The sequence below is a fragment of the Pogoniulus pusillus genome, chromosome 13, assembly GCF_015220805.1.
Source record: "Pogoniulus pusillus isolate bPogPus1 chromosome 13, bPogPus1.pri, whole genome shotgun sequence".
Taxonomy (NCBI): Eukaryota; Metazoa; Chordata; class Aves; order Piciformes; family Lybiidae; genus Pogoniulus; species Pogoniulus pusillus.
In genome coordinates this window covers 16,074,490-16,101,618 of record NC_087276.1, presented here as the reverse complement: position 1 = coordinate 16,101,618, position 27,129 = coordinate 16,074,490, and the positions used below count along the sequence as shown (strand labels likewise).

The following is a 27,129-nucleotide window of genomic DNA, read 5'->3' as shown; positions in this document are numbered from 1 at the left end:
GCAGGGACTAGTGTGCAGCTCTGAGCCTTGCAGCGATGGTGAGTGATTGAATACCAGGACTGGGGCAGGGAGGATAAGGGAGATTTGCTGGGACAAAGCTGGACTGGATTCAGTGGTCCTCGGGTGGTTCCTGAAGACGCTGTGCACCTGGCTGTGCTGAAGGCCAGCAGGGTGGATGGTCTCAGCTAGCAGCCAGGGGTGTTGCCGGCTTGTGTACCCAGTGCCCAGTGCCCTGTGAGTGCAGCAGGGACTGTGCCAGAGCAGGACCACCCTACCGCAGCAGGCATCGTGGCCTCCGTCCCCAGGCCACTGTGGCTCCCCTCTGAGCAGCAGCTGTCGGCTTGGCCAGCGCTGCCCCAGTGCTGCAGGCTCCCCCATGCCCCCCGCTCCGGAGGCGGGCAGGAGCTGGCAGGATGGGGTGAGCCCGAGCCCAGGGGCAGCAGCTGCAGGGCGGGGAGCAGGGAGCGGTGCGGCGGGGAAGGGCCGCGGGGGGCGGCGGAGCCCTGCCCGGCGCTGGCAGCCCAGCAGCCGGCAGAGGTGTGCGCTGTGCACGCAGCCTGTGGCACCCACCGTGTGGCACCCACCGTGTGGCACCCACCGCCGTCCCCAGCTGCTGCTGGGCCTCCACACAGCCCTCCCAGCGAGCTCCGCCTGCCAGGGCGCCGTGCCCAGGCTGAGCCTAAGAGTCTCGTTCTTGCTGCTGGGCTCACCTGTGGCTGGCAAGAGCTGCCCCGGGGCCAAGCGGAGTCGGTAGAAAACTTTGCTCCCTGCTCTGCCTGCCCTGGCAGCCTGAGCACCATCGCTCTGCTCCCTTCTGCTCAGCCTTAGGGAGGCCACAGCTGCAGTACTGTGTCCAGTTCTGGGCTCCCCACTTCAGGAGGGGTGGGAAGCTGCTGGAGAGAGTGAGGATGCTGAAGGGACAGGAATATCTGTGAGGCAGAAGGCTGAGGGCTTGGGGGCTGGTTAGGCTGGAGAAGAGGAGGCTGTTCAATATCTACAAACCCCTGCAGGGTGGCTGCCAGGAGCATGGGGCCAGGCTCTTGGAAGTGATACCCAGGGAGACAAGGGGCAGTGGGCATGACCTCAGCTGCAGGAGAGTTGTTTGGTGTGAGGGTGACAGAGCCCTGGAGCAGGCTGCCCAGAGAGGTTGTGGAGTCTCCCTCTCTGGAGATTTTCCAAAACCACCTGGATGTGTTGCTGTGTGACCTGCCCTGGGTGACCCTGCTCTGGCAGGGGGGTGGAACTGGATGACCTCTGCAGGTCCCTTCCAGCCCAACACCTGGTTGTGTTCCTGTGTGACCTGCCCTAGGTAGTCCTGCTTTGCAGGGGAGGTTGGACTGGGTGATATCCAAAGGTCACTTCCAACCTCTGTTGTTCTGTGACTTTATGATGCCGTGATTACTATGCTGTCCCTCAAGAGATTGCACACTAGCATGAAGGACTTCCAAGCCAGGGCTGAGGTCTCCCTGGGCATTTTCATCACCCTGCTTCCCAGAGGTTATCTCTTAAGCTGGCTGGATGATGCATTAAGCTGGTCCCCAGTTCCCAAGTGGTGCAGGTGGAGGGAGCAAGGGGGGTTCCAGAAGGGCCGAGGCAGCAGCAGGGTGTGCGAGGTCTCGTGCTGAGTGGTGGAAGGGAGGTGGATTTCCAGCTCTGAGGGTCTGCAGAAGAGGGATGCTGGCTGGGTCTGCCCTGCTGTGAGGAAGCAGGGCATTTGGATCAGAGGAGATGCTGGTGCTGCATCGTCTGTGTTCTTTGCAAGGAGCTGGGAGTGTTCAGCCTGGAGAAAGGGAGGCTGAGGGCAGAGCTCATTGCTCTCTACAACTCCCTGAAGGGAGGCTGGAGTGAGGAGGGGGCAGCCTCTGCTCTTTGCTGGCAAGAGACAGGAGCAGAGGAAGTGTTTCCAAGCTGCCCCAGGGGAGGCTCAGGCTGGATCTCAGGAAATATTTCTTCACTGAAAGGCTTCTCAGACATTGGCATGGTCTGCCCAGGGCAGTGCTGGAATCACCATCCCTGGGGGTGTTTAAGCAGCCTGTGGAGCTGGCACTTAGGGACATCGTTTAGTGGTGACTCTGCAGTGCTGGGTGGAGGGATGGACTGGGTGAGCTTGAAGAGCTCTTCCAACCAGAGATATTCTGGGATTTCCCCAGGCTGCATCGTGTCATGAGTGGATGTTTTGGGCTCAGTGTCCTGCAGCTGGTGTTCAGGTGAAGCCAGATCCCTGTGGCAGCACATGTGGTTTGGGGTGAAATCTCCTCTGCCTGCAGGCATTAGATGCACAGCAGTGTCACAGAGCACTCAGGGACCCTGCAGTGCCCCAAGCTCTGCAGCCTCAGCCCCGAGGGCTGGAGAGCAGCAGCACCAGAAGGGCTGGGGATGACTCCCATGTGTATGACTCCCACGTGCACGGCTTGCAACTCGGTGGCTCCTTCTGTGGTGGTGTACCTGAGTCCTGCCAGGATGTCAGGTGGGCCCTTGAAAACACGAGTTTCTGGAGGCCCAAAGAGGAGAAAACAAATCAAGAGGCTGTTGTTGTGACAGCTGTTGGTGGTACCCCCCAGCCTCTGTTGGGGTGGCTGAGGCTGCTGCCACATCATCTGCCCATGCTGGTCCCTGCATCCTGGCAGGGAGCTGCTGCCCTTTCCCTGGGGACTGTCCAAACCAGACAGTGCAAGAGTCAGAGAAATCTGGAAGGGCTTCCAAGCATGAAAGACTTCCTCCAATTGTGTTTCTTAGTCTCACAACCCTGGCTGAAACTCACCTGTGCCTTTAGGTTGGATCCAGAAAGGGGTGGAGGTGAATGCTCCCTTGCCCACACTCTTTTGTTCTCTCTGCTGACAGCAGTGATGCCAATAAAACAACTTAACAGCCAAAGAAGCCAAGGCAATCCTGGGGTGGATTAGAAGGGCTGTGCTGAGTAGGTCAGAGAAGTTCCCCTCCCCTCTGCTCTGCCCTGCTGAGGCCACCTCTGGAATATTTTATCCAGTTCTGGGCCACTCAGGTCAAGCAGAACCTCAGGGAACTGCGTGAGAGAGTCCATCCCAGAGCCCCAAAGCTGCTGCAGGCAGTGAACATCTGTGAGGCTGAGGGAGCTGGGGGCAGAAGAGCCTGAGGGCTGCCCTCATTGTTGTGTTAAAGATGTTCAGGGCTGGAGCAGGCTCAGGGATGGTCAAGGACAGTACAAGGAGCACTGGGTGCCAGCTGGAGCAGAGGAGGTGCCACAGGATCAGGAGGGTAAACTTTGTCCCTGTGAGGATGACAGAGCCCTGGAGCAGGCTGCCCAGAGAGGCTGTGGAGTCTCCCTCTCTTGAGACTTTCCAAACCCCTCTGGATGTGTTCCTGTGTGACCTGCCCTGGGTGCCCCTACTGTGGCAGGAAGGTTTGGACTGGTTGACCTCTGCAGGTCCTGGCACAGGTTGCCTAAGGAGGTTGTGGATCCACAACCTCCCTGGAGGTGTTGAAGGCCAGGCTGGATGAGACCTTGAGCAGCCTGTGCTGGTGGGAGGTGTCCCTGCCCATGGCAGGGGCTTGGGACTGGCCGATTCTGAAAGACCCTTCCAACCCAAACCATTCCATGCTTCTCTGCTCCTGTGCTGGTTTCTCAGCTGTATTAGCAGCATGTGGAGCTCTGCAGCCCTCCACCATCCCAGGGAGCTTTGTGGACAGGCCACACATCTTCACACCAGTGAATGGCATTTGGGCAGTGCAAAGGCCATCAGGTGCTTAGTTTGTTGCTCTCAATGACATCAAAGAGCTGTGAGCCCCATCCTGCAATCCTGAATGTCCCAGAGTCTTCCTGGGACAGGGCAAAGGAATGCATCCTTCAGGAGGGTTTTCTGCACTTGGAACAGCCACTTGGTTCTTCTGGGCCTGAAAAGTTGAACTGTGGCTAAGTAACAAACTGCTGCCATCTCTTAGTCACTGTCTGGCTTGGCTGGAGACACTTTGCTGACCTGGTTTGTCTCTGCTTCTATCCCCATGGCTTGGACAGGTCACTGCTGGCTGCCAGCTGTCTTCCAGCTACTGCTGGTGCTCATCATGATCTCAGCATAGGAGCAGAGGAGGTTTCTGGAAGGTTGCTATTAAAGGCTGGGGAAGCTGAGGCTGTTTGGACTGGTGAAGAGAAGGCTGAGAGGAGACCTCATTGCTCTCCACAGCTCCCTGGAAGGAGCTGGAGTGAGGTGGAAGTTGGACTCTGCTCCCTAGTCTCAGGTGACAGAAGGAGTGACAAAGGCCTGAAATTGTGCCAAGGGAGGGTTAGGTTGGAGAGGAAGAGAAGTGTCTTTGCTGTCAGAGTGGTCAGGGACTGGCACAGGCTGCCCAGGGAGGCGATGGAGTCCTCATCCCTGGAGGTGTTCAACTGGGGCCATGGTTTAGTGGCCACGGTGGTGTTGGGTTGCTGGTTGGACTGGATCATCTTGGAGAGCTTTTCCAACCCAAACAATTCCATGATTCTATGAATCATAGGACTGAAGCAGGATAAGAGAAGCCTGCATCAAGCCTTGGGCTCCTGAAGAGCTGCCTCTAAACCATCAGAGAGTCATAGAACAGAGGGGCTTGGAAGGGACCTCCAAAGGTCATTTAGTCCAACCCTGCTCCTTGGCCAACTGGAAGGAAACCTCATGCAGAAAATCCCTGGTTTGCTAGCTCCAGCCAAGGAACATGAGCCTGAACAAACAGCAGGACAGAAACCAAACCCTAAACTTGACGCTGAGGTCCTGAGGTGGCTTTTTCCCCTGCAGAATCTGCCATGTCTGCACACAGAGATCTTCCTCCCACCTCTTGTTGCTCTGGGTGAAGGGCCTGGAGAGCAAATCTGATGAGGAGCAACTGAGGGAGCTGGGGATGGTTAATTTGAGGAAGAGGAGGCTGAGGGGAGACCTCACTGCTGTCCACAGCTGCCTGGAGGGGTGTTGTGGAGAGGCTGCTGCTGGTCTCTTCTGACAGGTAATTGGGACAGAAGAAGAGGAAATGGCCTGGAACCGATGCTGGGGAGATTGGACACTAGGAAGAAGTTTGGCAGGGAGAGAGTGGTCAGGGCCTGGGTGAGCTGCCCAGGGAGGTGTTGGAGGCACCAACCCTGGCTGTGTTTAAGGGTCATTTGGATGTGGTGCTGAGGGCTGTGGTTTAAGGTGAGTCTTATAGAGCAGGGTGCTAGGTTGGAGTTGGTGATCCTGAGGGGCTTTGCCAACCTGGCTGCTTCGGTGATTGTGTGAGCTCAACTGTCCCTGCGGGCAGAGCCTCCCTCAGGCACCTCCTGGTGCCTCCTGCCGTGGGGCTTGTGGCTCTCGTCACAGCATCACAGAATGCCAGGGGCTGGAGGGGACCTCCAAAGCTCATCCAGTCCAACCCCCTCTGACAGAGCAGGGTCACCCAGAGCAGGTCACACAGGAACACATCCAGGTGGGTTTTGAGTATCTCCAGAGAGGGAGACTCCACACCTGCCCTGGGCAGCCTGCTCCAGGGCTCTGTCACTCTCACAGGGAAAAAATTCCTCCTCACATTTACATGGAGCTTTCTATGCCTCAACTTCCACCCCTTGTCCTTTGTCCTGGCATATGGCATCACCCAGCAGAGCTGGCTCCTGCCTGCTGGCACTCACCTGTGCATCTTTATCAACACGAATGAGGACACCTCTCAGTCTCCTCTTCTAGCTCTGCAGCTCCAGCTTCCTCAGGCTCTCCTCACAAGAGAGATGTTCCATGAGGTGCACATGGCTCTGTGCTGGGCTCTCTCAAGCAGTTCACTCAGTTCCTTCTTGAACTGGGGGCACAGAGCTGGACGCAGGTCTTGACTATCTCCAGAGCAGGAGGCTGCACAACCCACCCCGCGCAGCCTGCTCCAGCCTTGTTGTCTCCCCGCTCCTCGCTAGCACATTCTGCTCTCATTTCCTAGCCCCATACATGAGCTGGAGGGCTTGGTGGGTTCTGGCTGCTTCCAAGAGGAGCTGGGTGGAGTTCCCCCCTGTCTCCACGGCCATGCTGGTATGAAGTGAATTCGGATTTGGCGCGGGGGAGAGCGGGAAAATTTGGAACAGATAACTGTCTGCTATCTTTGTATGGGAACATCACTGCTCCTAGCTTGCTGCTGGGGCTCTTGCCATTCCAAATATAATTTATTCTTTTATATAACTGCTTTCATATGATACACTCTGACGAGGGAGGGAGTAATGACTCGGGGAGGACTAGAAGCATTCCCCCCCTCCCCCCCCTTTCCAAGGCTGTCTTCCCAATTAATGAGGTTGAGAACACGTTCCAAAAAAAAAAAAAAAATCTATTTTTCCCCTCTGGGCTTTTTCTGATGGACTCAATTTGTACTGCAGTGTGTCTTGGACTTGCTCTGTGGAGCCTGAGGCCTCGACATTCAGTGCTGGTTGGCTGGCTGGAGCCCCTGTGAATACTCAGCATACTGATGCGGTCTCTCGGCAGGGTCTGGCTGTCCCTGTGCCTTTCCCCCTTTTCTACCCAGGCAGGTGGGCTCAGGGACGTGACAAAGGCCATGGGCATGCACTCACAGATTGCCTTGGGCAGTGTGGTAGTAGGGACCCTCAGAGGGCATCTTGCCCAGCTCCCCTGCAGGCAGCAGGGACATCTCTCCCTCCAGAGCAGGTTGCTCAGGGACCCATCCAGTTTAACCCTGAATGTCTCCAGGGCTGAGGCCTCCTCCACATCTCCACGAAGCCTCCCCCAGTGTTGCCTTCCACAGGTCAGCAAACCTCAAGCATTTGGGGTGGAGGATCCTGCTGTGGGGACCCTCATGCCGTGGTCCACATGCACCTGGTGGCTTGTCCCTACCAAGGGGACAAGGCTACTGGAAGGGAGGGAGATGTCCTCAGGCATCTTTTATTTGTCAGACTGAGCAGAGGGGAAACCCTAGACCCTGTACTGGAGGGCAGGTGAAAGCAGAGTGAGATAATAAGACATAGAATCCCAGAATCCCAGACTGGTTTGAGTGGGAAGAGACCTTCTAAGCTCACCCAGTCCAACCTCCCTGCAGCCAGCAGGGACGGCTACAGCTAGAGCAGGTTGCTCACAGCCCCACACAACCTGACCTGCAACAGTGCCAGCCATGGGGCAGCTCCAACCTCTCTGGGCAACCTGGGGCAGGCTCTCAGCACCCTCAGTATCAAATATTTCTCCCTTCTCTCTACTCTGAACCTCCCTCTTTGAGCTCAGACCATCAACCCTTGCAGAGTTGTGTCCAAGGAGAGGTGGACTAGCTGGCCAGGCAGCAGCCCAGCTCCAGCTGGCACCAGTTATGCTCAGCCTGTTCCAGTAAGGCAGGTTGAAGTGTGGGGTGGTGGGTGGCAAACCTGCTCCGTGCCACGCTGCTCTTGGTGGATCAGAGTCTGTGAACACAAGGCGAAGTTCTCTGCTGGGGCCCCTCACCTTTGTGGTGCCCAGCAGGATGCCCCCAGGGGGGTGGTGTTTTTGCCAGCCCTGGCTGCTGGGTGTGCTGGGAAGCTGCAGCTGCCTAAGTGGAGCATGCAATGGGGATGGAGCAAGCCCTGTGCTCCCTGCTCTGTAATTAGCTGGGTTGAAGGGCAGAGCTGCTGTGTCAGGGGCTGGCACTGCAGCCTGTCCACTCCACGCTGGAGGACAGGGTGGAATTGGCGGGGGAGCTCAGAGATGACTGCTCCACTTCCAACCTTTTTCTTCCTGGCCTTTTTTCTCTTCTCCCAGTGATGAAACACAGACCAGTATGGACCTGTAGGAGCTGATGTGCCCAAAGATTCCAGCCCTGCACACTGCTCGAGAACACAGGGCAGGGCCTGAGGGAGGCATTGAGAAGAGGCAGCTGACAGCCCCTTGGAGGAGCCATGATCCAACCCCCCCTGGGTTCTCTCAGCAGCTCAAACTCAGCTCCCCTGTGCTCAGGGCTCCAGGCTATAAATAGCAGCATGTCCAGGTCCTGCTTCTGCAGCCACTTCAGCTCCTTCCCAAAGTGCTTTGAGCTGAAGTGGTGGCTTGCAGGCTGCAATCCAGAGAGAGGAATCATAGAGTCATAGAAGGCACTGATTTGGAAGGGACCTCTAGAGGTCATCTTGTCCAAGCCTCCTGCAGGCAGCAGGGACATCCTCAACTCAGAGCTTCATCAAGACTGACCTCGAATGTCTTCAGGGATGGGTCCTCCACCACATCCAGTTTGGTCTTGAATACCACCAGGGAGGTTGTGGAGCACAGAATCACATTCTGTGCTCCATAGCCTCCCTGGGCAACCTGTGCCAGTCTCTCCCCACCCTCACTGCAAACAGTTTCTTCCTCATCTCCACTCTCAGTCTCCCCTCTCCCAGCTCAAAGCCATTGTCCTTCATCCTGGCACTCCCAGCCCTCGTCAGAAGTCCCTCCCCAACCTGCGTGGGGCCCCTTCAGTTACTGGAAGGCTGCTCTAAGGTTTCCGTGGAGCCTTCTCCTCTCCAGGCTCAACAGACCCAACTCTCCCAGCCTGTGCCCACAGCAGAGATTCTCCATCCCTCTGATCACCTTCATTACCTCCTCTGGACCCTCCCCATCAGGTCCAGGTCTCTCTTGTGCTCTCTCACACTGCTTTAGATGCAGCCCAGGCTGCCCTTGGCCTTCTGTGCTGCCAGTGCCCATTGCTGGCCCCTGCCCAGCTTCTCCTCCACCAGCACCCCCAAGCCCCAGGCCTTTCCCCACAGGGCTGCTCTCCGGGTTCCACCTCTCTCTAAGCTCTCCCAGAGCTGTACAGCCCTGTCTGCTGCTCCTCCCATGCAGCTCCCAGCCCTTACCTGCCTAATGAAGGGTGTGATTAATGGCCACGCAGGGAGAAGGTGCCCACGCCCCTGCGTGCCTGTGTCCCTGGGAGCTGCTGTGCAGCTGGCAGGGTTCACAAGGTTTTGCTAGCCATGTGATGAGTTCTGTCACCCAGAGGAGCTGGGCTGAGCAGCTCAGGGCTCAGCCTGTGCCAGCCCTCAGCATGGGGTGGGGAGGGTTGTCCGCAGCCAGGACCTGCTCGCCAGCGGGGCTGTGCCTGCACGCCTGGCTCTATATAAGCAGGGATTTGTCTTTGCAGGGCAACAGGAGACAAAACCCTTCCCGGATGAGCTCTTGAAGTTGGGGCACCTTGGTGTTGAGCTGCATGGGCTTTGGGGTGAGCAGCACCCCCCTGGGAGCATGGACTGGGCAGAGGCTTGGCTGGGGAAAGCTGGGCTGAGAGATGCTGAAGAAGGTGTTGGGGGTCGGGGGGGAAGGTGAGGGAAGGCAGAGCGGCGCCAGGGGAGTGAGAGGTGAGTGCAGGTGGATTTGTCTGTAGAGGGGTGTTGGCAGATGCTCATTAGCAGCCTTGCTTTTCCTCCTGGTAGGAGCCTGTCCTCATTACCCTGGCTGAGGAGGCTGTGAGGGTTCCTTCTGCTGCCAGCTCAGTGGTGTGTGTTTGATTTGTTAAGATCTCGGGAAGAGTGGAGTCACTGAGTGCTGCTGGGCAGCAGGGCTGGCACTGGGGCATGGCACTGGGGCTTAGCCCCCTTCCCCTGTGGTCCTGCAGCCACAGGTGCACAGATCCCTGCTCCTCTGTGCGATGCACCTGCAAGGATGTGCTGCAGGGAGGAGGAGGAAGCAGAATGTGATGATTCTGGGGGGAGTTTGGCCCTGAGAGCCAAGCTGCTGCCCAGGAGAACCCATGAGATGGCTTTCCTGGGGGTCCTGGCTGACTGAGGATGAGGCCTGTGGTTTCATTTCAGCCCCTAGGAAACACCAGTAGCTTCCCTCCTGAGTGCTGGAGGTGAGGGTGGAGGAGCAACCAGGGAAGAGCATCCAGCCTCTTGTAAGCTGAGCTGGTGGCACAGGGGTGTCCAGCTGCTCACACAAGGCTGGCCTGGCCTGCTGAGGTGGGGGGGTCAGGCTGGCATCTGAGCAAGGCTGAGGTGTCAGGATGACACCAGGGAAGCTTCTGAAATGTGGGACCCTGTGCTGGGCAGGTTCATGGTGTCTCCAGTGGGGAGAGCTGCTGGAGCACACCACGAGCTCCTCCAGTTCCAAAGGGTGTGCCGAGCTGCCCTGCTGGAGGGTGGCTGCAGGGCTCCATCCCTGCCCTCCCTCAGTGCACCTCCTCTGCACAGCTCCTGTGCTTCTGTGCCCCTGTGCTCAGCACTGGTCAGGCCACACCTTGAGTCCTGTGTCCAGTTCTGGGCCCACTCAGTTTCAGAAAGGTGTTGAGGTGCCCAAATGTGTCCAGAGAAGGGCACTGAGGCAGGTGAGGGGCCTGGAGCACAGCCCTGTGAGGAGAGGCTGAGGCAGCTGGGGGTGTGCAGCCTGCAGAAGAGGAGGCTCAGGGCAGAGCTCATTGCTCTCTACAGCTACCTGAAAGGAGGTTGTGGCCAGGTGGGGTTGGGCTCTTCTGCCAGGCACCCAGTGACAGGATGAGAGGACACAGCCTCAAGCTGTGCCAGGGCAGGTTTAGGCTGGACATTAAGAAGAAGTTCTCACAGAGAGATTGGCATTGGAATGGTCTGTCTGGGGAGGTGGTGGAGTCACTGTCTCTGGAGGTGTTTAAGAGGATACTGAATGAGGCACTTAGTGCTGTGGTCTAGTTGATTAGAGGGTGTTAGGTGACAGGTTGGACTCGATGATCTCAGAGGTCTTTTCCATCCTGGTTAGTTCTGTCATTCTGAGATTCTCCTTCCCCCCCCCCCAGCATGGCCCCCCCAGTGTGCTCTTGTGGCCAAGAAGGCAAATGCCTGTGGTGAGTAGGTCAGAGAGGTTCTCCTCCTTCTCTGCTCTGCCCTGCTGAGGCTGCATCTGGCATACTGTGTCCAGTTCTGGGCTGCCCAGTTCAAGGATCTCAAGGAACTGCTTGAGAAAGTCCATCAGAGAGCCACAAAGATGATGAAGGGAATGGAATATCTCTGTTATGAGGAGAGTCTGAGGGAACTGGGGTTTGGAGCTTGGAGAGGAGGAGACTGAGAGGTGACCTCGCTAATGCTGATAAAGAGTAAAGGTGAGTGCCAGGAGGCAGGAGCCAGCTCTGCTGGGTGATGCCCAGTGACAGCACAAGGGGCAATGGTGGAAGCCGAGGCATAGGAAGTGCCATGGAAATATGAGGAGGAGTTTCCTCACTGTCAGGGTGACAGAGCCCTGGAGCAGGCTGCCCAGGGGGGCTGTGGAGTCTCCCTCTCTGGAGATACTCAAAACCCACCTGGATGTGTTCCTGTGTGACCTGCTCTGGGTGATCCTGCTCTGGCAGGGGTGCTGGACTGGATGAGCTTTGGAGGTCCCTTCCAGCCCCTGACATGCTGTGATTCTGTGAAAAGCACTTTTCTCTGCCTTTCTGCTTGGTTTTTCACCTTCCATCAGCCTGAGAGACCAGCTTGGATGCACATCACTGCCCCGTGTGCGTGCCCAGGGTCTGTGCTGCTTGCAGGCGAGCGTGATATCTGGGTCAGGCTCCAGAGCTGGGCTGGGATGAGCTAGCTGCTGAAGAATGAACATGTTGGAGCCATTGGCATCCTCTCCTAGCTGGGTCAGGTCTGCAGGGAATTGCCCACCCCCTCCTCGCAGCCTTTGTAGCTGAGGCAGGATGAGGCAGGATGCTGCTGGTGAGAGGCTGGGGCTGGCGCCTGCAGGAAGGCTGGTGGCTCACCCCCCCACGTCCACCAGTGCCTCAGCTGTGCCAAATGGTCTCTGAGAGACCAAGGCCTTTGCTGCTTCCCACTGGCATGTGTCTTCCTCCCTCCTTCCCTTGAGCAGAGGGCTCTCCATGGAGCAGAGCCAGAGAAGGGCAACCTTCTCCTCAAGCTGGAGAAGGTGCTGGGGAGAAGCAGCTGAGGGAGCTGGGGGTGTGCAGCCTGGAGAAGAGGAGGCTGAGGGCAGAGCTCATTGCTCTCTACAGCTCCCTGAGAGGAGGCTGCAGCCAGCTGGGGGTTGAGCTCTGCTCCCTAGTCTCAGGTGATAAGAGGAGAGGAACTGGCTTGAAATTGTGTCAGGGGAGGGTTAGGTTGGGGAGGAGGAAAAATGTCTTTTCTGGCAGAGTGGTCAGAGCTGCCCAGAGTGGCACAGGCTGCCCAGGGAGGTGATGGAGTCCCCATGCCTGGAGGTGTTGAAGAATCCTGTGGCCATGGCACTTGGGGCCAGGGTTTGGTGGCCATGGTGGCATTGGGTTGCTGGCTGGACTGGATGCTCCTAGAGGCCTTTTCCAACACAAATAATTCCATGTCTCTATGATTCTGCCTGGGCTGGAAGTGCTGCTGCCTCCCCTGCCACCAGATGTTGTTGTGCCATGTCACCTCACCTTGGTCAAGCACCCCTGCTGGGAATGTTCTCTGATGCCCCCCTGCTCCAGCTGGCAGGCAGGGCTCTGCTCCTCGGCCAGGCTGGGCTTTGGAGGCACAGAGCTGGGTGGCCTGGAGCTCCCTCCTGGGCGTGAGCTGCTTTGCAGCTCTGCCACATCCCAGGCAGGAGCTATCATGATGATTTCAGCTGAACAATCTGGTTCAGCCAGCCTGAAATTCAGGTTTGGGGATTTGAGGTCTGATCTGGCCTCACATTCTTGTCTGGGGCAGACTCGGGGCTGCATTAGCCCAGGGAGCTGGCAGTGCCATGGCAGGGCTGCTCTCAGGGGTACAGTGCTAGGGCCAGGGCACCGTGGCAGGCAGCAGGGCTGCTGGTGTCTGAAGGGGGAGGCAGGTCTGCCACAGCCCCTTGCACCCTGGGCCAAACCCGTGCCTGGAGCAGGGGGCTGGAGAGTGACTGGGCTGAAGTGAGTTGATTTGTACTCAGAAAGATGCTGCTGGCTGGAGCTGGGGGTGACATCTCCTTCCTCCTCCTCCTCTTCCCAGGCAGCCCTCTCACATGCCAGGCTGAGTTTCATTCCCCTCCTGACAGCCAAGCATCAACTCTGATTACTCATAAATGCAGCACGCTGCAGATCTGCCGAGCCTGATGAGAGGCTGCTCCTGACAGCACCAACCAGCAGCAGCCAGGGGCCAGAAGCTGAGATGAGTGGGGACAGGCTCGGCACCCTTGGTACTTCCACTCCATCCTGCCCTGAGGGACAGGCACCTGCTGCCTGCACCCAAATCACAGCATCACAGCATGTCAGGGGCTGGAAGGGACCTCCAAAGCTCATCCAGTCCAGCCCCCCTGCCAGAGCAGGATCACCCAGAGCAGGTCACACAGGAACACATCCAGGTGGGTTTTGAGTATCTCCAGAGAGGGAGACTCCACAACCCCCCTGGGCAGCCTGCTCCAGGGCTCTGTCACCCTGACAGTGAGGAAACTCCTCCTCATATTTCCATGGCACTTCCTGTGCCTCGGCTTCCACCATTGCCCCTTGTGCTGTCACTGGGCACCACCCAGCAGAGCTGGCTCCTGCCTCCTGGCACTCACCCTGCACATCTTTATAAACATTAATGAGGTCATCCCTCAGACTCCTTTTCTCCAGGCCCCAAGCCCCAGCTCCCTCAGGCTCTCCTCAGAACAGAGATGTTCCATTCCTTTCATCCACTTTGTGGCTCTGCACTGGACACTCTCAAGCAGTTCCATGTCCTTCTTGAACTGGGGAGCGCAGAACTGGACACAGTACTCCAGATGCAGCCTCAGCAGGGCAGAGCAGAGAAGGAGGAGAACCTCTCTTGACCTACTCACCACACCCCCTGGAACCTACCCAGCTTGGCTTGGCAACCTGGCTCAGGGGCACTGTGGCCATTTGGGCAGGCACAGAGATCCCACAGAATGGCTTGGGGTGGAAAGGACCTCAAAGATCATCTAGTTCCAACCCCCTGCCATGGGCAGGTTGCTCAGGGACAGTGCAAGAAGGCAATGCCCTGAGAGCTTGGATTGCAGCATCCTTTTATCTGGCATGGGAAAAAAAATACCTCATCCCTCCTCGTTTTTGTTCTCCTCTCTTTGTGTGGGCATTGATTAAGCTGGGAGTCACCCAGCCAGATTTTACTGGGCTGACTTAGAAAGCTGCCACCTGCAGCAGCCGCTTGTCTCTGGGGGATTATTTTTGGTGGAGCCTCTAAATAATTGCACAGAGCTTCTTCAGCCATGCTGATCACTTCATTCTCCCAGGGACACTGCCCAGAGAAAGATGAGCTGAGATGATGCTTGGAACACTTAGGGGAGGGAAAAGAACAACAGGATTGATGTTTGCTGGAGGGAAGAAGTAAATAATACAACACCTCTGCCTCAGGCTCTCTGTCAAGCAGCCTTGTTCCCAACCCCCTGCCTGTTATCTGCTTGGCTTGGCTGAATTTGGGATTCCAGAACAGCCCTGAGAATAGGTCTCAGCATTTCTGTGGTGCTAAAGCTGCTCAGGGAGCAGCAGGGCTGGCTCTGAGGAGGAGCCTGGCTGATAGCATCCAGGAATCATTAAGGTTCTAAGATCATCAAGTCCAACCTTCTATCCAACATCTTCACGGCCATTAGACCATGTCCCAGAGTGCTCCATCTCCTTGAGTTTTTGAGCACCTGGCAGCCTGTAGGGCTTGGGTAAATTTGGCTTCTTAGAGCTGTGATTGGAATAACTTGCAGAAGAGTTTTCATTAGTGCCTGAGAGGTGAAGCTGAGGAGGGACTTCAGGCACTCCTGGTGGCTCAGCTCCTCCCAGCTTGGCAAAGACTAAGTGAAGATCATAAACTGTGGTTCATAGCATCACAGCGTGGAAGGGGTTGGAAGGGAGCTCTGGAGATCATCCAGTCCAGCCTCCTGCCACAGCAGGGGCACCCAGGGCAGCTCACACAGGAACACATCCAGGTGGGGCTTGAAAGTCTCCAGAGAAGCAGACTCCACAACCCCTCTGGGCAGCCTGCTCCAGGCTCCAGCACCCCGATTGGATATTAGGAAGAGTTTCTCTGCTGCCAGAGTGGTCAGGGACTGGCACAGGCTGCCCAGGGAGGTGGTGAAGTCCCCATGTCTGGAGGTGTTGAAGAAAGGTGTGGCCATGGCACTTGGGGACAGGGTTTAGTGGCCATGGTGGTGTCAGGCTGATGGTTGGACTGGATGAGTTTGGAGGCCTTTTCCATCAGAAAAAAAAAAACCCTGATTTTGTGTTTCTATGATTATAACAAACAAGTTTCTCCTCCTGTTGAGGTGGAACTTCCCTGGGGTCCAGTTTGTGCCCATAGCCCCTTGTCCTGTTGCAGGACACCACCACAAAGGGCCTGGCCCTGCTTCTTGCCCTCCACCCTGCAGATCTTTACAGACATCAGTAAGGTCCCCTATGGGGCTGCTATTCTCCAGGCTCAGCAGCCCCAGGGCTCCCATCCTCTCCTCACCTCACAGATGTTGCAGTCCCTTCAGCATCCTCATAGTCTTTGTTGGACTCTCCCCTGTCTCTCTTGAACTGAGGAGCCCAGAAGGGCAGGAAGTTCCAGCTTGAAGGGCACTAACCAAGGTAGTGAGGTGCTGGGGGCACTGCTAGGCTCTGAGGATGGCTTCCTGATGTCTCATCTTCACCTGCTGGCCCTGCTGGCCCTGCTGGCAGCAGGAGCCTGGAGACTGGGGGGATGGATGGGGGAAGCTGCTCCTGCCCCTCCAGATGCCCCCCACAGCTGCTTGGCTGTGAGTGTCATCAGGAGAGGGAGGGTGGAGATGGGCACAAGGCTGGCTTGGGGGATTTGTTTCAAGGATCCAGGCAGATGGAGATGACTCTCTGCATTATTTCATTAAGGGATTTAGGATGTGCTGCCTAAACCCTGAGTCATCAATGAAATGAGCAAGCGAGAAGCAGCACAGCAGGGCCGCTGGAGGCTGACTCACGCTGCAGGGGGGGGCTGAGGGCTCACAGGGCACTCTTTGAACGGGAGGATGCTACACTCCCTCCCTCCAGGCACGGCCAGGGCCTCCGCAGCATCTTCAGCAGCGGGGTGGGAGCCTGTGGGGCTTTGGGATTGATCTGGGGGAGCTGAGCCATTGTATTTTAGCTGCACCCCCAGCCTCGATGCAGTGGAGCCACCAGCGTACAGCTCTGCTTGAAGCTCATCCACCAGCCACCAGCAGCTGGGCACACAGGAGGGCACTGGGATTGCTATGCTTAGAATCTGCCCCTCTGCTCTGCTGAAACCTCACCTGAGTTCCCCTGTGGGGCTCTCAAAACAAGAGAGACATGGACCCAAAGGAGAGGGTCCAGAGGAGGCCACAAAGATGATCAGAGGTTCGCAGGACACAGGATAGGAAGGGACCCAAGGAGATCATCGAGTCCAACCCCCCTGCTAGAGCAGGATGATGCTATCTGACACAGATCACAGAGGAACACATCCAGACAGGCCTTGAAAGTCTCCAGAGAAGGAGGCTCCACAGCCTCTCTGGGGAGCCTATTCAGTGCTCTGGGACCCTTACAGTAAAGAAGTTCCCCCTTGTGTTGAGACAGAACCTCTTTTGCTGCAACTTACATCTCTTGCTCTTTGTCCTAGCCCAGGGAGCAGTGAGCAGAGCCTGTCCCCTTACTCCTGGCAGCCCTCAGATACTTAGAAACATTTATCAAATGCCCTCTAAGTCGTCTTCTCTCCAGACTAAGCAGCCCCAGGTCCCTCAGCCTCTCCTTATAAGCCATGCCTTCCAGTCCCCTCATCATCCTTGTAGCCCTCCACTGGACCCTCTCCAGCAGATCCCTGTCCCTCTTCAACTGGGGAGCCCAAAACTGAAGGCAGTACTCAGGATGAGGTCTCAGCAGGACAGAATAGAGGGGGAGGAGAACCTCCCTTGATCTGCTGGACACACTCTTCCTAATGCACCCCAGGATCCCATTGGCATTCTGGCCACAAGGGCACATTGCTGTGCCATGGGTAACTTGTTAGCCACCAGAACCCCCAGGGCCCTCTCCACAGGACTGCTCTCCAGCAGATCACCTCCCAGCCTGTCCCGGTGCAGTTTTTTATTCCTCCCCAGGTGCAGGACTCTGCACTTGTCCTTGTTGAACTTCACCTGGTTCCTCTGTGCCCAGCTCTGTCTGTCCAGGTCTCTCTGGATTGCCTCACAGCCTGCAGCTGGATCAGCCAAGCCTCCCAGCTTGGTGTCATCAGCAGACTTGCTGAGCAGGCACTCTGTGCCCTCATCAGTGTCACTGATGAAGATGCTGCACAGGACCAGCTCCCAGCTTGGAGCATCTCTGCTATGGGGACAGGCTGGGAGAGTTGGAGCTACTGAGCCTGGAGATGAGAAGGCTCCAGGGAGACTTTAGAGCTGCATTTCAGTATCTGAAGGGAAGCTACAGCAAGGCTGAGGAGGGACTGTTCAGAAGGGCCTGTAGGGACAGGATGAGGGAGGGCAATGGTTTGAGACTGGAGCAGGGCAGAGTTAGGTTGGACACCAGAGGAAAGTTGTACGCAGTGAGGGTGGGGAGAGACTGGCACAGGCTGCCCAGGGAGGTGGTTGAGGCCACCCTGGAGATATTCAAGATCATCTTTGCTGTGTCCCTGGGCAGCCTGTGTTGGTTGGAGGTGCCCCTGCTGCCTGCAGGGGGGTGGACAGGATGACCTTTGATGGTCCCTTCCAAGGCAGTGCAATCTGTGAAACTATGACTCATAGAATCATAGAATGGTGGGGGTTGGAAGAATGAGTCCAAGGGGAAGATTGAGTGAAGGGCTGTGGTGAGCATGTTGACAGAGATTCTCCCCTTCTACTCTGCCCTGCTGAGGCCACCTCTGGAATATTGTGTCCAGTTCTGGGCCCCTCAGTTTGGAAGAGGTCCTGCATGAGAGAGTCCATCCCAGAGCCCCAAAGCTGCTGCAAGCAGTGAGCATCTCCTGTGAGGCTGAGGGAGCTGGAGCTGGGAGCAGAGGAGCCTGAGGGCTGCCCTCATTGCTGTGATAAAGATGTGCAGGGCTGGAGCAGGCTCTGCTCAGGGGTGGCCAAGGACAGCACAAGGGGCACTGAGTGCCAGCTGGAGCAGAGGAAGTGCTGCAGGATCAGGAGGGGAAACTTCCTCTCTGTGAGGATGACGGAGCCCTGGAGCAGGCTGCCCAAATGTTGTGGAGTCTCCCTCTCTGGAGACTTTCCAAACCCCCCTGGATGTGTTCCTGTGTGCCCTGCCCTGGGTGGCCCTGCTCTGGCAGGAAGGTTGGACTGGATGATCTTTCCAGGTCCCTTCCAGCCTTAACATTCTGTGATGCTGTGGTTGTGTGGAGGCTCTGGCTGCATGGCTGCATGTTTGCCATGTGCTGTTTCTGCAGTGTTGAGAAAGCTGTTTTCAGGGAGTCCTCCTTCCATCCCCACAGTTCTCCATCATCTCTGCTAGCACAGGTTGCAGAAGGAACTGAAGTTGTTGTGGCTTGTGAACCTCATTGCAAACAGTCCTTGGTTTGGGAACCAGCTCCTTGGGCTTTAGGTGTCAAGCTTAAAGAAGCAAGGAAATACTGTTGAGCTAAACAGCTGGGGCTGAGGAGGCTGAGGGCAGACCTCGTTGCTGTCTACAGCTACCTGAAAGGAGGTTGTGGAGAGGCTGCTGCTGGTCTCTGCTCACAGGTAAATAATGACAGAACAAGAGGCAATGGCCCCAAGCTGCCAGGTTTAGACTGGACATTGGGAAACATCTTTCTTAGCGAGCCTGATCAGGCACTGGAATGAGCTGCCCAGGCAGGTGGTGGAGTCACCAACCCTGGGTGTGGTTAAAAGTCATTTGGATGTGGTGCTTGAGGGCATGGTTTAAGGGTGAACTTCATAAAGCAGGGGTATGGGTTGGATGTGGTGATCCTGGGGGACTTTTCCAGGCAGAATGTTTCTGTGATTCTGTGTGAATGCTGTGCCCCAGGGAGTGGAGGTGTTGGCAGAGCTGCTGGGGGCTTGGAGGACAGGTCCCATGGCTCAGGGTGTTCACTCTGGGCACTGCCTGCTGGAGTTGTGTCTCTGCTGCTTCGGGAATGCACGGAGTGGTTGAGGAGATCTGGAGATCCCAGCCCAAGGGAGGATGCTCAAGGCAGGATCACCTACACTGGGCGTGATCCTGGGTTGTCCTGGAAACCCAAGACCATGTCCAGATGGGGGTTGGATGTCTCCAAGCCTGGAGACTCCACCACCCTTCTGAGGCAGTGCTGGACTGCTCCATTCTGGTTTCTGGCCACTGGCCCCACGGGGCTTTGTTGTAGGTTCTTGCTTTGCTGTGATGAGCAACTCTGGGAGCAGAGCAGGTCTCCTTCCCAGGTACATCAGCCCCATCTTCAAGACCTTCCAAGCTCCCTGCTTCTTCCTCGTCCCCTCAGAGGAGAAGAAGCATTGGGGGGAGCCAGAGGATGCTTCCATCTCTGGCTGGTGGGGCTTGCTTGGAGCTTCTGCACACTGACTTGGTCATCAGTCCATGGGAGAGGAGATCTTCCCACCCCAAAAGGGCTGCTCACTGTTCACTGCCAGCTGTACACGAAGCCAAGGCTCAGACATTTTTCAGAGGGACGTGGACAGGCTTAGATCTATCTACCAACATTAATGGGACGAGTTTCAACAAGGCCAAGTGCCAGGTCCTGCAACTGGGGCACAACAACACCAAGAAACACTACAGGCTTGGGGCAGTGTGGCTGGAGAGCTGCTGGCAGAAGGGGACCTGGGGGTTGTAATAGACAGGAGCTGAATGTGAGCCAGCAGTGTGCCCAGGCAGCCAAGAAGGCCAGTGGCATCCTGGCTTGGATTAAAAATGCTGTGTCCAGCAGGAGCAGGGAGGGGATTGTGCCCTTGGACTCGGCTCTGGTGAGGCCACACCTTGAGGGCTGTGTTCAGTTTGGGGCACCGCAATACAAGAGAGATGTGGAGGTGCTGGGGTGGGTCCAGAGGAGGGCAACGAAGCTGGGGAAGGGCCTGGAGAGTAAATCTGATGAGGAACAACTGAGGGGAAGGAGCTGGGGATGGTTAGTGTGAGGGGAGATCTCACTGCTGTCTGCAGCTACCTGAAGGGGCATTGTGGAGAGGCTGCTGCTGGGCTCCTGTCACGGGGAATTGGAGACAGAAGAAGGGGGAATGGCCTCGAGCTGAGGCTGGGGAGGCTTAGATTGGGCACTAGGAAAAGGTTTTTCACGGAGAGAGTGGTCAGGGCCTGGATGAGCTGCCCGGGGAGGTGTTGGAGGCACCAAGCCTGGCTGTGTTTAAGGGTCATTTGGATGTGGTGCTGAGGGCTGTGGTTTAAGGTGAATCTTGTTGAGTAGGGTTCTAGGTTGGAGTTGGTGATCCTGAGGGGCTTTGCCAACCTGTGTGTTTCTGTGATGGAGTGATTCATGTGCCCATGGGATGCACGGGAGGGCAGGAGGCATCCAGACCCATGTACTCCTCATACTGGTGTCACAGGAGGAAAAGCTGGGAGAGCTGAGGTTGTGCCTGGAGGAGGGAAGGCTCGGGGGAGACCTCAGCACCATGGGCCAGGGCATCAAGGGTTGCTGCCAGGAGGATGGAGTCTCCCTTTGTCCAAGGAGTCCCATGGGAAAGACAAGAGGTGATGGGAACAAGTCACTGCTGGGGAGATTCCCATTGCACTCCAGAAGGAAGTGGTTCCCCATGGGCACAGCCAGACACTGGAATCCTCTGCCAGGGGCAGCAGGGGAGTGCCCTGCACTGGGCAGTCAGAAGACAGCTTGGCAGGCTGGGGCAGGCTCATTTCAACTGCACCGTGACCTGGAGAGGTTGGAGCAGGTGCTCCCTGGGGGTCCTTCCAGCCTGGCATTGTGTCGTTCTGTGCCCAGCCACCGCCTCCACGCTGCCCAGAGGGTCAGCCACGGCTGTGCACGGCCTGGGGGCCGCTCTGGTGGCAGCGGATCCCTGCTGCTCAGGAGCCAGGGCGCTCCTCTCCCGTCTTGCTTCCCGTGCCAGGCTGGCAGCACTGGGTGGGCTCGGGGGGGCGCTTGGTGGGGAGCAGCAGCCCTGAGAGCTCCTGCACCCCTGATTAGCATTCGGCCCCGCTGCTCGGCGTCGGCTCTGCCATTGCCTGGCAACCACGGAGCCAAACTACAACAGCGGCCCCGGGGCCCCGGCGCGATTCCCGCGGGCACCGCCTGCTGCCGCCGCGGGCACGGCCACGCTGCTGGGGCGGCCCCGCACCGCTGCCCACCCGGGGTACCCCCGCACCGCTGCCCGCCCGGGGTGCCCCCGCACCGCTGCCCGCCCGGGGTGCCCCCGCACCGCTGCCCTCCCGGGGTGCCCCCGCACCGCTGCCCGCCCGGGGTGCCCCCGCACCGCTGCCCACCCGGGGTACCCCCGCACCGCTGCCCGCCCGGGGTGCCCCCGCGCCGCTGCCCTCCCGGGGTGCCCCCGCACCGCTGCCCGCCCGGGGTGCCTCCGCACCGCTGCCCGCCCGGGGTGCCCCCGCGCCGCTGCCCGCCCGGGGTGCCCCCGCACCTCTGCCCGCCCGGGGTGCCCCCGCACCGCTGCCCGCCGGCCCGCAGCCCAGCCAGCCGCAAGGGCCGGGACCATCCCCAGCAGCAGGAGGAGGAGGAAGAGAGGGCTCTGGCGATGCGGCTGCTGTGCTGACACCCAGGTTTGGAGTGTCTGTCTGTCTCTCTGTCTGTCTGCCCCGGTGCTGCCCCCAGCTGTGACGATCGCAGCGTGTCCCTCTGCCGCCCTTGGTGCCCATGAAGCGGGGCCTCGGAGCAGGGCAAGGCGCCAGGCTCTGCCAGGGAGGCTCTGCCAGGGATGGCTCCAGGATGGGATGTGTGTGGATGTAGCTGACCCTGTGCTCCTGCCTGTGCCCTGCCTGGCACCCGGAGCCGGGTCCGTGGGATGCCCACCAGCCCCAGGCTCCCCGCGGGGAGGCTCAGCCTGGCTGGGGGCTTTCAGGAGCCGCCGGAGCTCCGTCAGCCCGGGCCGGGTCGCTCTCAGCCTCCTGCTAGACTCTGCCGTCGGCGGAGCTGGCAGCACTCCCACTCCGGGAAGCGCTGGCTCCTGGCACTGCCTCTGCTTCCCAGGCCTCCACATGCCTGGGGGCTGATAGCTTCTTGGCAGGAGAATGTCATGGTCCTGCTGCCAGGGAGTGGCTGTGGGCCTGGGCTCTGCCCCCTGCCCTGCCAGGAGGTCTCTGCAAGCTGTGGTGGCTCAGTCTCTCTGCCAAGAGGCTCCCTCCTGACACAAGAGACCACACTTCTGCAAGGGAAGGGAGAACCTCAGACCTAAGGCATCCCCACACCTCTGCCTCGAGTCCAGTTTTCCATCTCTGGCTGCTGGGGGCTCTGCCTGTGGCGTGTTCAGTGGCTGGAGGTCCAGAGCTGCCTGCCCTGTCCTTTCAACCCTGGGGAAGGGGCTGGGGAACAGGGCTGGGGAGCAGCAGCTGAGGGAGCTGGAGGTGTGCAGCCTGGAGAAGAGGAGGCTGAGGGCAGAGCTCATTGCTCTCTACAGCTCCCTGAGAGGAGGCTGCAGCCAGCTGGGGGTTGGGCTCTGCTCCTTAGTCTCAGGTGATAAGAGGAGAGGAACTGGCTTGAAATTGTGTCAGGGGAGGGTTAGGTTGGGGAGGAGGAAAAATGTCTTTTCTGCTGGAGTGGTCAGGGCTGCCCAGAGTGGCACAGGCTGGCCAGGGAGGTGGTGGAGTCCCCATGGCTGGAGATGTTGAAGAATCCTGTGGCCATGGCACTTGGGGCCAGGGTTTGGTGGCCATGGTGGCATTGGGTTGCTGGGATGCTCTTGGGAGTGATTTCCATCCCAAACAGCTCCGCGGTGCCGTGATTGCAGGCAGCCACCAGGCAGGAGGAGGCGCAGGCTGGAGCCTTTTCCTGCTGGCCCCTGGCAGTCACAGCTCTTCATTAACCACACTTGCACAAGGGGTTAAAGCCATTCCTGTCCTTTGTGTCTTGCAGAGCCTGGGGTCAGCAGACAAGAAGGACTTCTACCAGCCCAAGTAAGTGGCAGCAGCCGTGGTGAGTAAGTGCGTGGCGGCTCTGAGGCTTGCTAAGCTTAGACACTTCAGTGTCCCAGAATAGCTGCTGCAATTACACAAGTGAGGGTGACAGTGGAAGGGCTGCCAGGCGTGTGGGCTCCAGGGCATATGCAAATCATCTCATCAGCTCAGCAGGCATCACTGACAGCTTGGCTGAGCCTGAGGGACAGGGCTGGGACCTGGTGGCTGAAAGCTTGCTACAGCAGGGGTGACCTTTCCCACCTTTCCCACCTGATCCGGGCTAGATGAGCTGCTGTGGAGGGTGGAAGGGTTTAGTTGTGTGAGGCAAAGGGACTGCTCCTGGAGCACATCTCCCAGATCCTGTGCTTGGACACTGACCTCTGTCCCCCTGCACCTATGAGCCGCAGGGGTGAGAGGAGGGGAAGAGGCTCTCTGGAGCCACCATGTTGGTGACTGGGAGCAAAGGGGCTGCCCAGCAGCCCACCCTCAGGAGCAACTGGTTACTGAGCACCAGGCTCTGAGCCGGCTGGGTTGGTCACCAGGAGATCTGGTGAGAGCAGAGGGCTCAGAGCTGCTGACCTCTGAGACCCACCTGGAGACATGAGCGGAGCTTGCTGTGCCCACAGCCCAGGCATGTGGTGGTGGTTGCACCCATGGCTGGCAGAACCTTGCTGCAGCATGGCAGGAAGATTGTCTCTTGGCTGGAAGGATGTGTCTGATGCCATCATGGTGCTCACATAGGACTGCAGGTGGAATCTCACCCGTGCTGAACCCCTGTATTGGGCACTGGTGGGACCATACATCAAGTGCTGTGTCCAGTTTGGGGCACTGCAGCATAAGAAAGACATTGAGGGGCTGGAGTAAGTCCAGAGAAGGGCAACCAAGCTGGGGAAGGGTTTTGAGAACAGGGCTGATGAGGAACAGATGAGCAACTGGAGCTGTGCAGCCTGGAGAAGAGGCCGCCGAGGTAGACCTCATTGCTCTCTGCAGCTCCTTGGAAAGGAGGTTGGAGTGAGGCTGGTATTGGCCTTGTCTCCCAGGTAGCTAATGACAGGACAAGAGCAAATGGCCTCAAGCTGTGCTTGGGGAGGTTTAGACTGGGGATTAGGAGGAATTTCTTTACTGAAGGAGTGGTGGGGCACTGGAACAGGCTGCCTAGGGAGGTGGTGGAGACCCCGTCCCTGGAGGAGTTAAAAAGGTGAGTAGATGCTGAGCTTCGGGACATGGTCTGGTGGTCAGGGAGCTGCTAGGTAGAAGCCTGGAATGCTGTAGGTCTTTTCCAGCTGTAACAGTTCTATGAGTCTATGATCATTGTCTGGATAATGGCAAACTCTCTTAAAAGCCATGCTGAGAGGTCTAGCCCTGGACCTGACCATGAGCAGTGGTCAACTGTGCTGAGCAGGCTGCATGAGTGACCTTGTGCTGCTCAGCTCTGTGTGGGAAAGTGCAATGTCTTTACAGTCTTGCCTTTTTTGACTCAGAGAAAGCCACCACAGGGAGTTTTGAGGTTGTAGGACAGTGCTCTGGTGTGCAGGGTTCTCAGAGGTGCATCTTTCTGTAGGATTCAGAAGAAACTGGGTTGAGGAAACTCCAAAACTCACCATCCTGCTGGACTTGTTCTCTCATTGCTGCTTTCTGAAGCATTCCTGCAGAGCTGCTTCACAGAATCATGGAACTGTTTGGAGTGAAAAAGGCCTCCAAGATCATCCAGTCCAACCCTCAATCCAAACCACCATGGCCACAAAACCCTATCCTCAAGTGCCATGGCCACAGGTTTCTTCAACACCTTCAGGCTTGGGGACTCCACCACCTCCCTGGGCAGCCCAGGCCAGTCCCTGACCACTCTTGTAAAGACATTTTTCCTCCTCTCCAGCCTTACCCTCTCCTGGCACAGTTTCAGGCCACTGCCTCTCCTCTCACCTGAGACAAGGGAGCAGAGCCCAACTCCCACCTGGCTGCAGCCTCCTCTGAGGGAGCTGCAGAGAGCAATGAGCTCTGCCCTCAGCCTCCTCTTCTCCAGGCTGCACACCCCCACCTCCCTCAGCTGCTCCTCCCCAGTCCTCTTCTCCAGACTCTTCCCCAGTTTTGTTACCCTTCTTTGGACCTGCTCCAGCCCCTCAATGTCCTTCTTGGAGTGAGAGGCACAAAACTGAACCCAGGGCTCAAGGTGTGGCCTCACCAGTGCCCAGTGTGGCCATGGCACTTGGGGACAGGGTTTGGTGGCCGTGGTGGTGTTGGGTTGCTGGTTGGACTGAATGAGCTTGGAGGCCTTCTCCAACCCAAACAATTCTGTGACTCAGTAATTCCAAATTCCTGACAGAGGGCCCTTGCCTGCTTTCCCAAGGCAGTTTCCTGATCAAAGACCTGCTGGCTGGAGCCCCAGTGCCACCATGCTCAGAGACAGAAATGGACTCCCCTGGGACAGATGCTTCTGCCTAATAACTGTCCTGGCAGGGCTGGCTGGAAGTGTCTTGAAAGGAGCTGAGAGGCTGCTGTGCCTGCTGATTCCCCCTGGCAGGGATCTGCTCCTCAGTGTCAGACACTGCCTGCAACTCATCTTCTTCAAACCCAGGAGGAAGCTTTGGCAGCAAGAGCAATCATAACCCCTCAGTAGAGCAGGACTCAGATCCCTGCCTTTAATTAAGGTGTCCCTGGTTTGCTGCTGCTGCTCCCTCTGGACGCTGTCTCCTCTGCTGAGAGCTGTGCTCCTGTCAAGAGAGCCTGGGGGAGCAGCTGGTATTTGCCAGGCACTTTGAGATGTCAGGAGAGACACTGCTGTAGTGACACAGAATGCTCAGCAAGACCAAGTGCAGGCTCCTGCAGTGGAGTTGGGGCAACACTTGATATTGGTTCCAGGCTGGGGGCTGATGAGGTTGAGAGCAGGCCTGCAGAGAAGGACTTGGGGGTGCTGGTGGAGAAGAAGCTGGACAGGAGCCAGCAATGGGCACTGGCAGCACAGAAGGCCAAAGGCAGCCTGGGCTGCATCCAAAGCAGGGTGGGCAGAGATGGAGAGAGGGGATCCTGCCCCTCTGCTCTGCTCTGGGGAGAGCTCACCTGCAGGTCTGGGGCCAGCTGTGGGACCCAAACACAAGAGAGACCTGGACCAGATGGAGAAGGTCCAGAAGAGGCCATGAAGATGATCAGAGGGCTGGAGAACCTGCTATGGGAACAGGTTGGGAGAGTTGGAGCTGTTGAGCCTGTAGGCTCCAGGGAGGTTTTGGAGCTGCATTTCAATATCTGAAGGAAACCTCCGGGCAGACTGGGGAGGGACTGTTCAGAAGGGCCTGTGGGGATAGGATGAGAGGCAATGGTTTGGAACCAGGGCAGGGCAGAGTTAGGTTGGACACCAGGAGGAAGTTGTGCACAGTGAGGGTGGGGAGAGACTGGCACAGGCTGCCCAGGGAGGTAGTTGATGCTCCCTCCCTGGAGACATTCAAGGTCAGTCCCCTGGGCAGCCTGCCCTACTTGTAGGTGTCCCTGCTGCCTGCAGGGGAGTTTGGATATGATGACCCTGATGCAATCTGTGACCTTTCAGTCCTTTCCTTCAGCCCCTTGGGATGCTGTGGCCACGGTGAAGAACCTTAGTGCCTGGGAGCCTGTTGTTGCTTCAGTAGAACCCCACAGCCCTTGCACAGAGGCATCTTGTGGCTCTGCCTCCACCTCAGATGAAAGACTGCTCCCCACCTCCCACCTGTAAGCACCCAGGGAGCCTTTGAAACCACCTCCCCTGAAGCTGCAGCTCCTGTTTGTTTTGCCTTGCAGCCTTCCACAGGCCGAGATGTCTCTGCAGCTAATTTGGTGGCACACAGCTCTTAAGGCAGAACTTTCCACCTCTCAGCCTCAAACCTTTCCTTGCCAGCACCTCAGATGAAAGCAAGTGGGTCCTGTTGCTGAGTCATTCTCTTGTAAAGCCCTGGTGGTTGGAAGGCTCTGGAAAGCAGTGCTTACAGCTGGGGAGCTTTGAGTGCCATCATCATAGGCTAGATGGGCTCCTGAGCTGGGTGCTCATTTCCTTGCCTCCTTAACTCAGCCCCCGTTGCTGCAGCAGTGATGCTAATGCCATGGATGTGCTGTGTGTGGCTTCTCCTGGGGAGCCTGTGAGTCATGCAGCTGGGATGCTCCTCAGGTGCCTCAGGTTCAGGCATCCGTGGAATGGGTTGGCTTGGAAGGGACATTCAAGATCATCCAGTTCCAGCCTCCCTGCCATGGGCAGGGACACCTCCCACCAGCACAGGTTGCTCAAGGCCTTATCCAGCTTGGACTTCAACATCTCCCTGGGCAACCTGTGCCAGTGTCTCCTCACCCTCACTGCAAGCCATTTCTTCCTCCTCTCCACTCTCACTCTCCCCTCTCCCAGCTCAAAGCTAGGCA

General features: G+C 57.6%; 1 protein-coding gene across 6 annotated transcripts in view; it reads left to right on the top strand.

The window, feature by feature from the left end:
* LOC135180580 (ankyrin repeat and fibronectin type-III domain-containing protein 1-like) overlaps window positions 1-27,129 on the top strand; it is a 250,354-nt gene that overhangs the window by 130,364 nt on the left and 92,861 nt on the right. For all 6 annotated transcript variants that reach the window (XM_064153127.1, XM_064153126.1, XM_064153129.1 and 3 more), the window contains one exon: window positions 22,718-22,758. In XM_064153127.1, coding sequence (XP_064009197.1) covers window positions 22,718-22,758 — 41 coding nt within the window. The remainder of the gene's footprint in view (window positions 1-22,717; window positions 22,759-27,129) is intronic.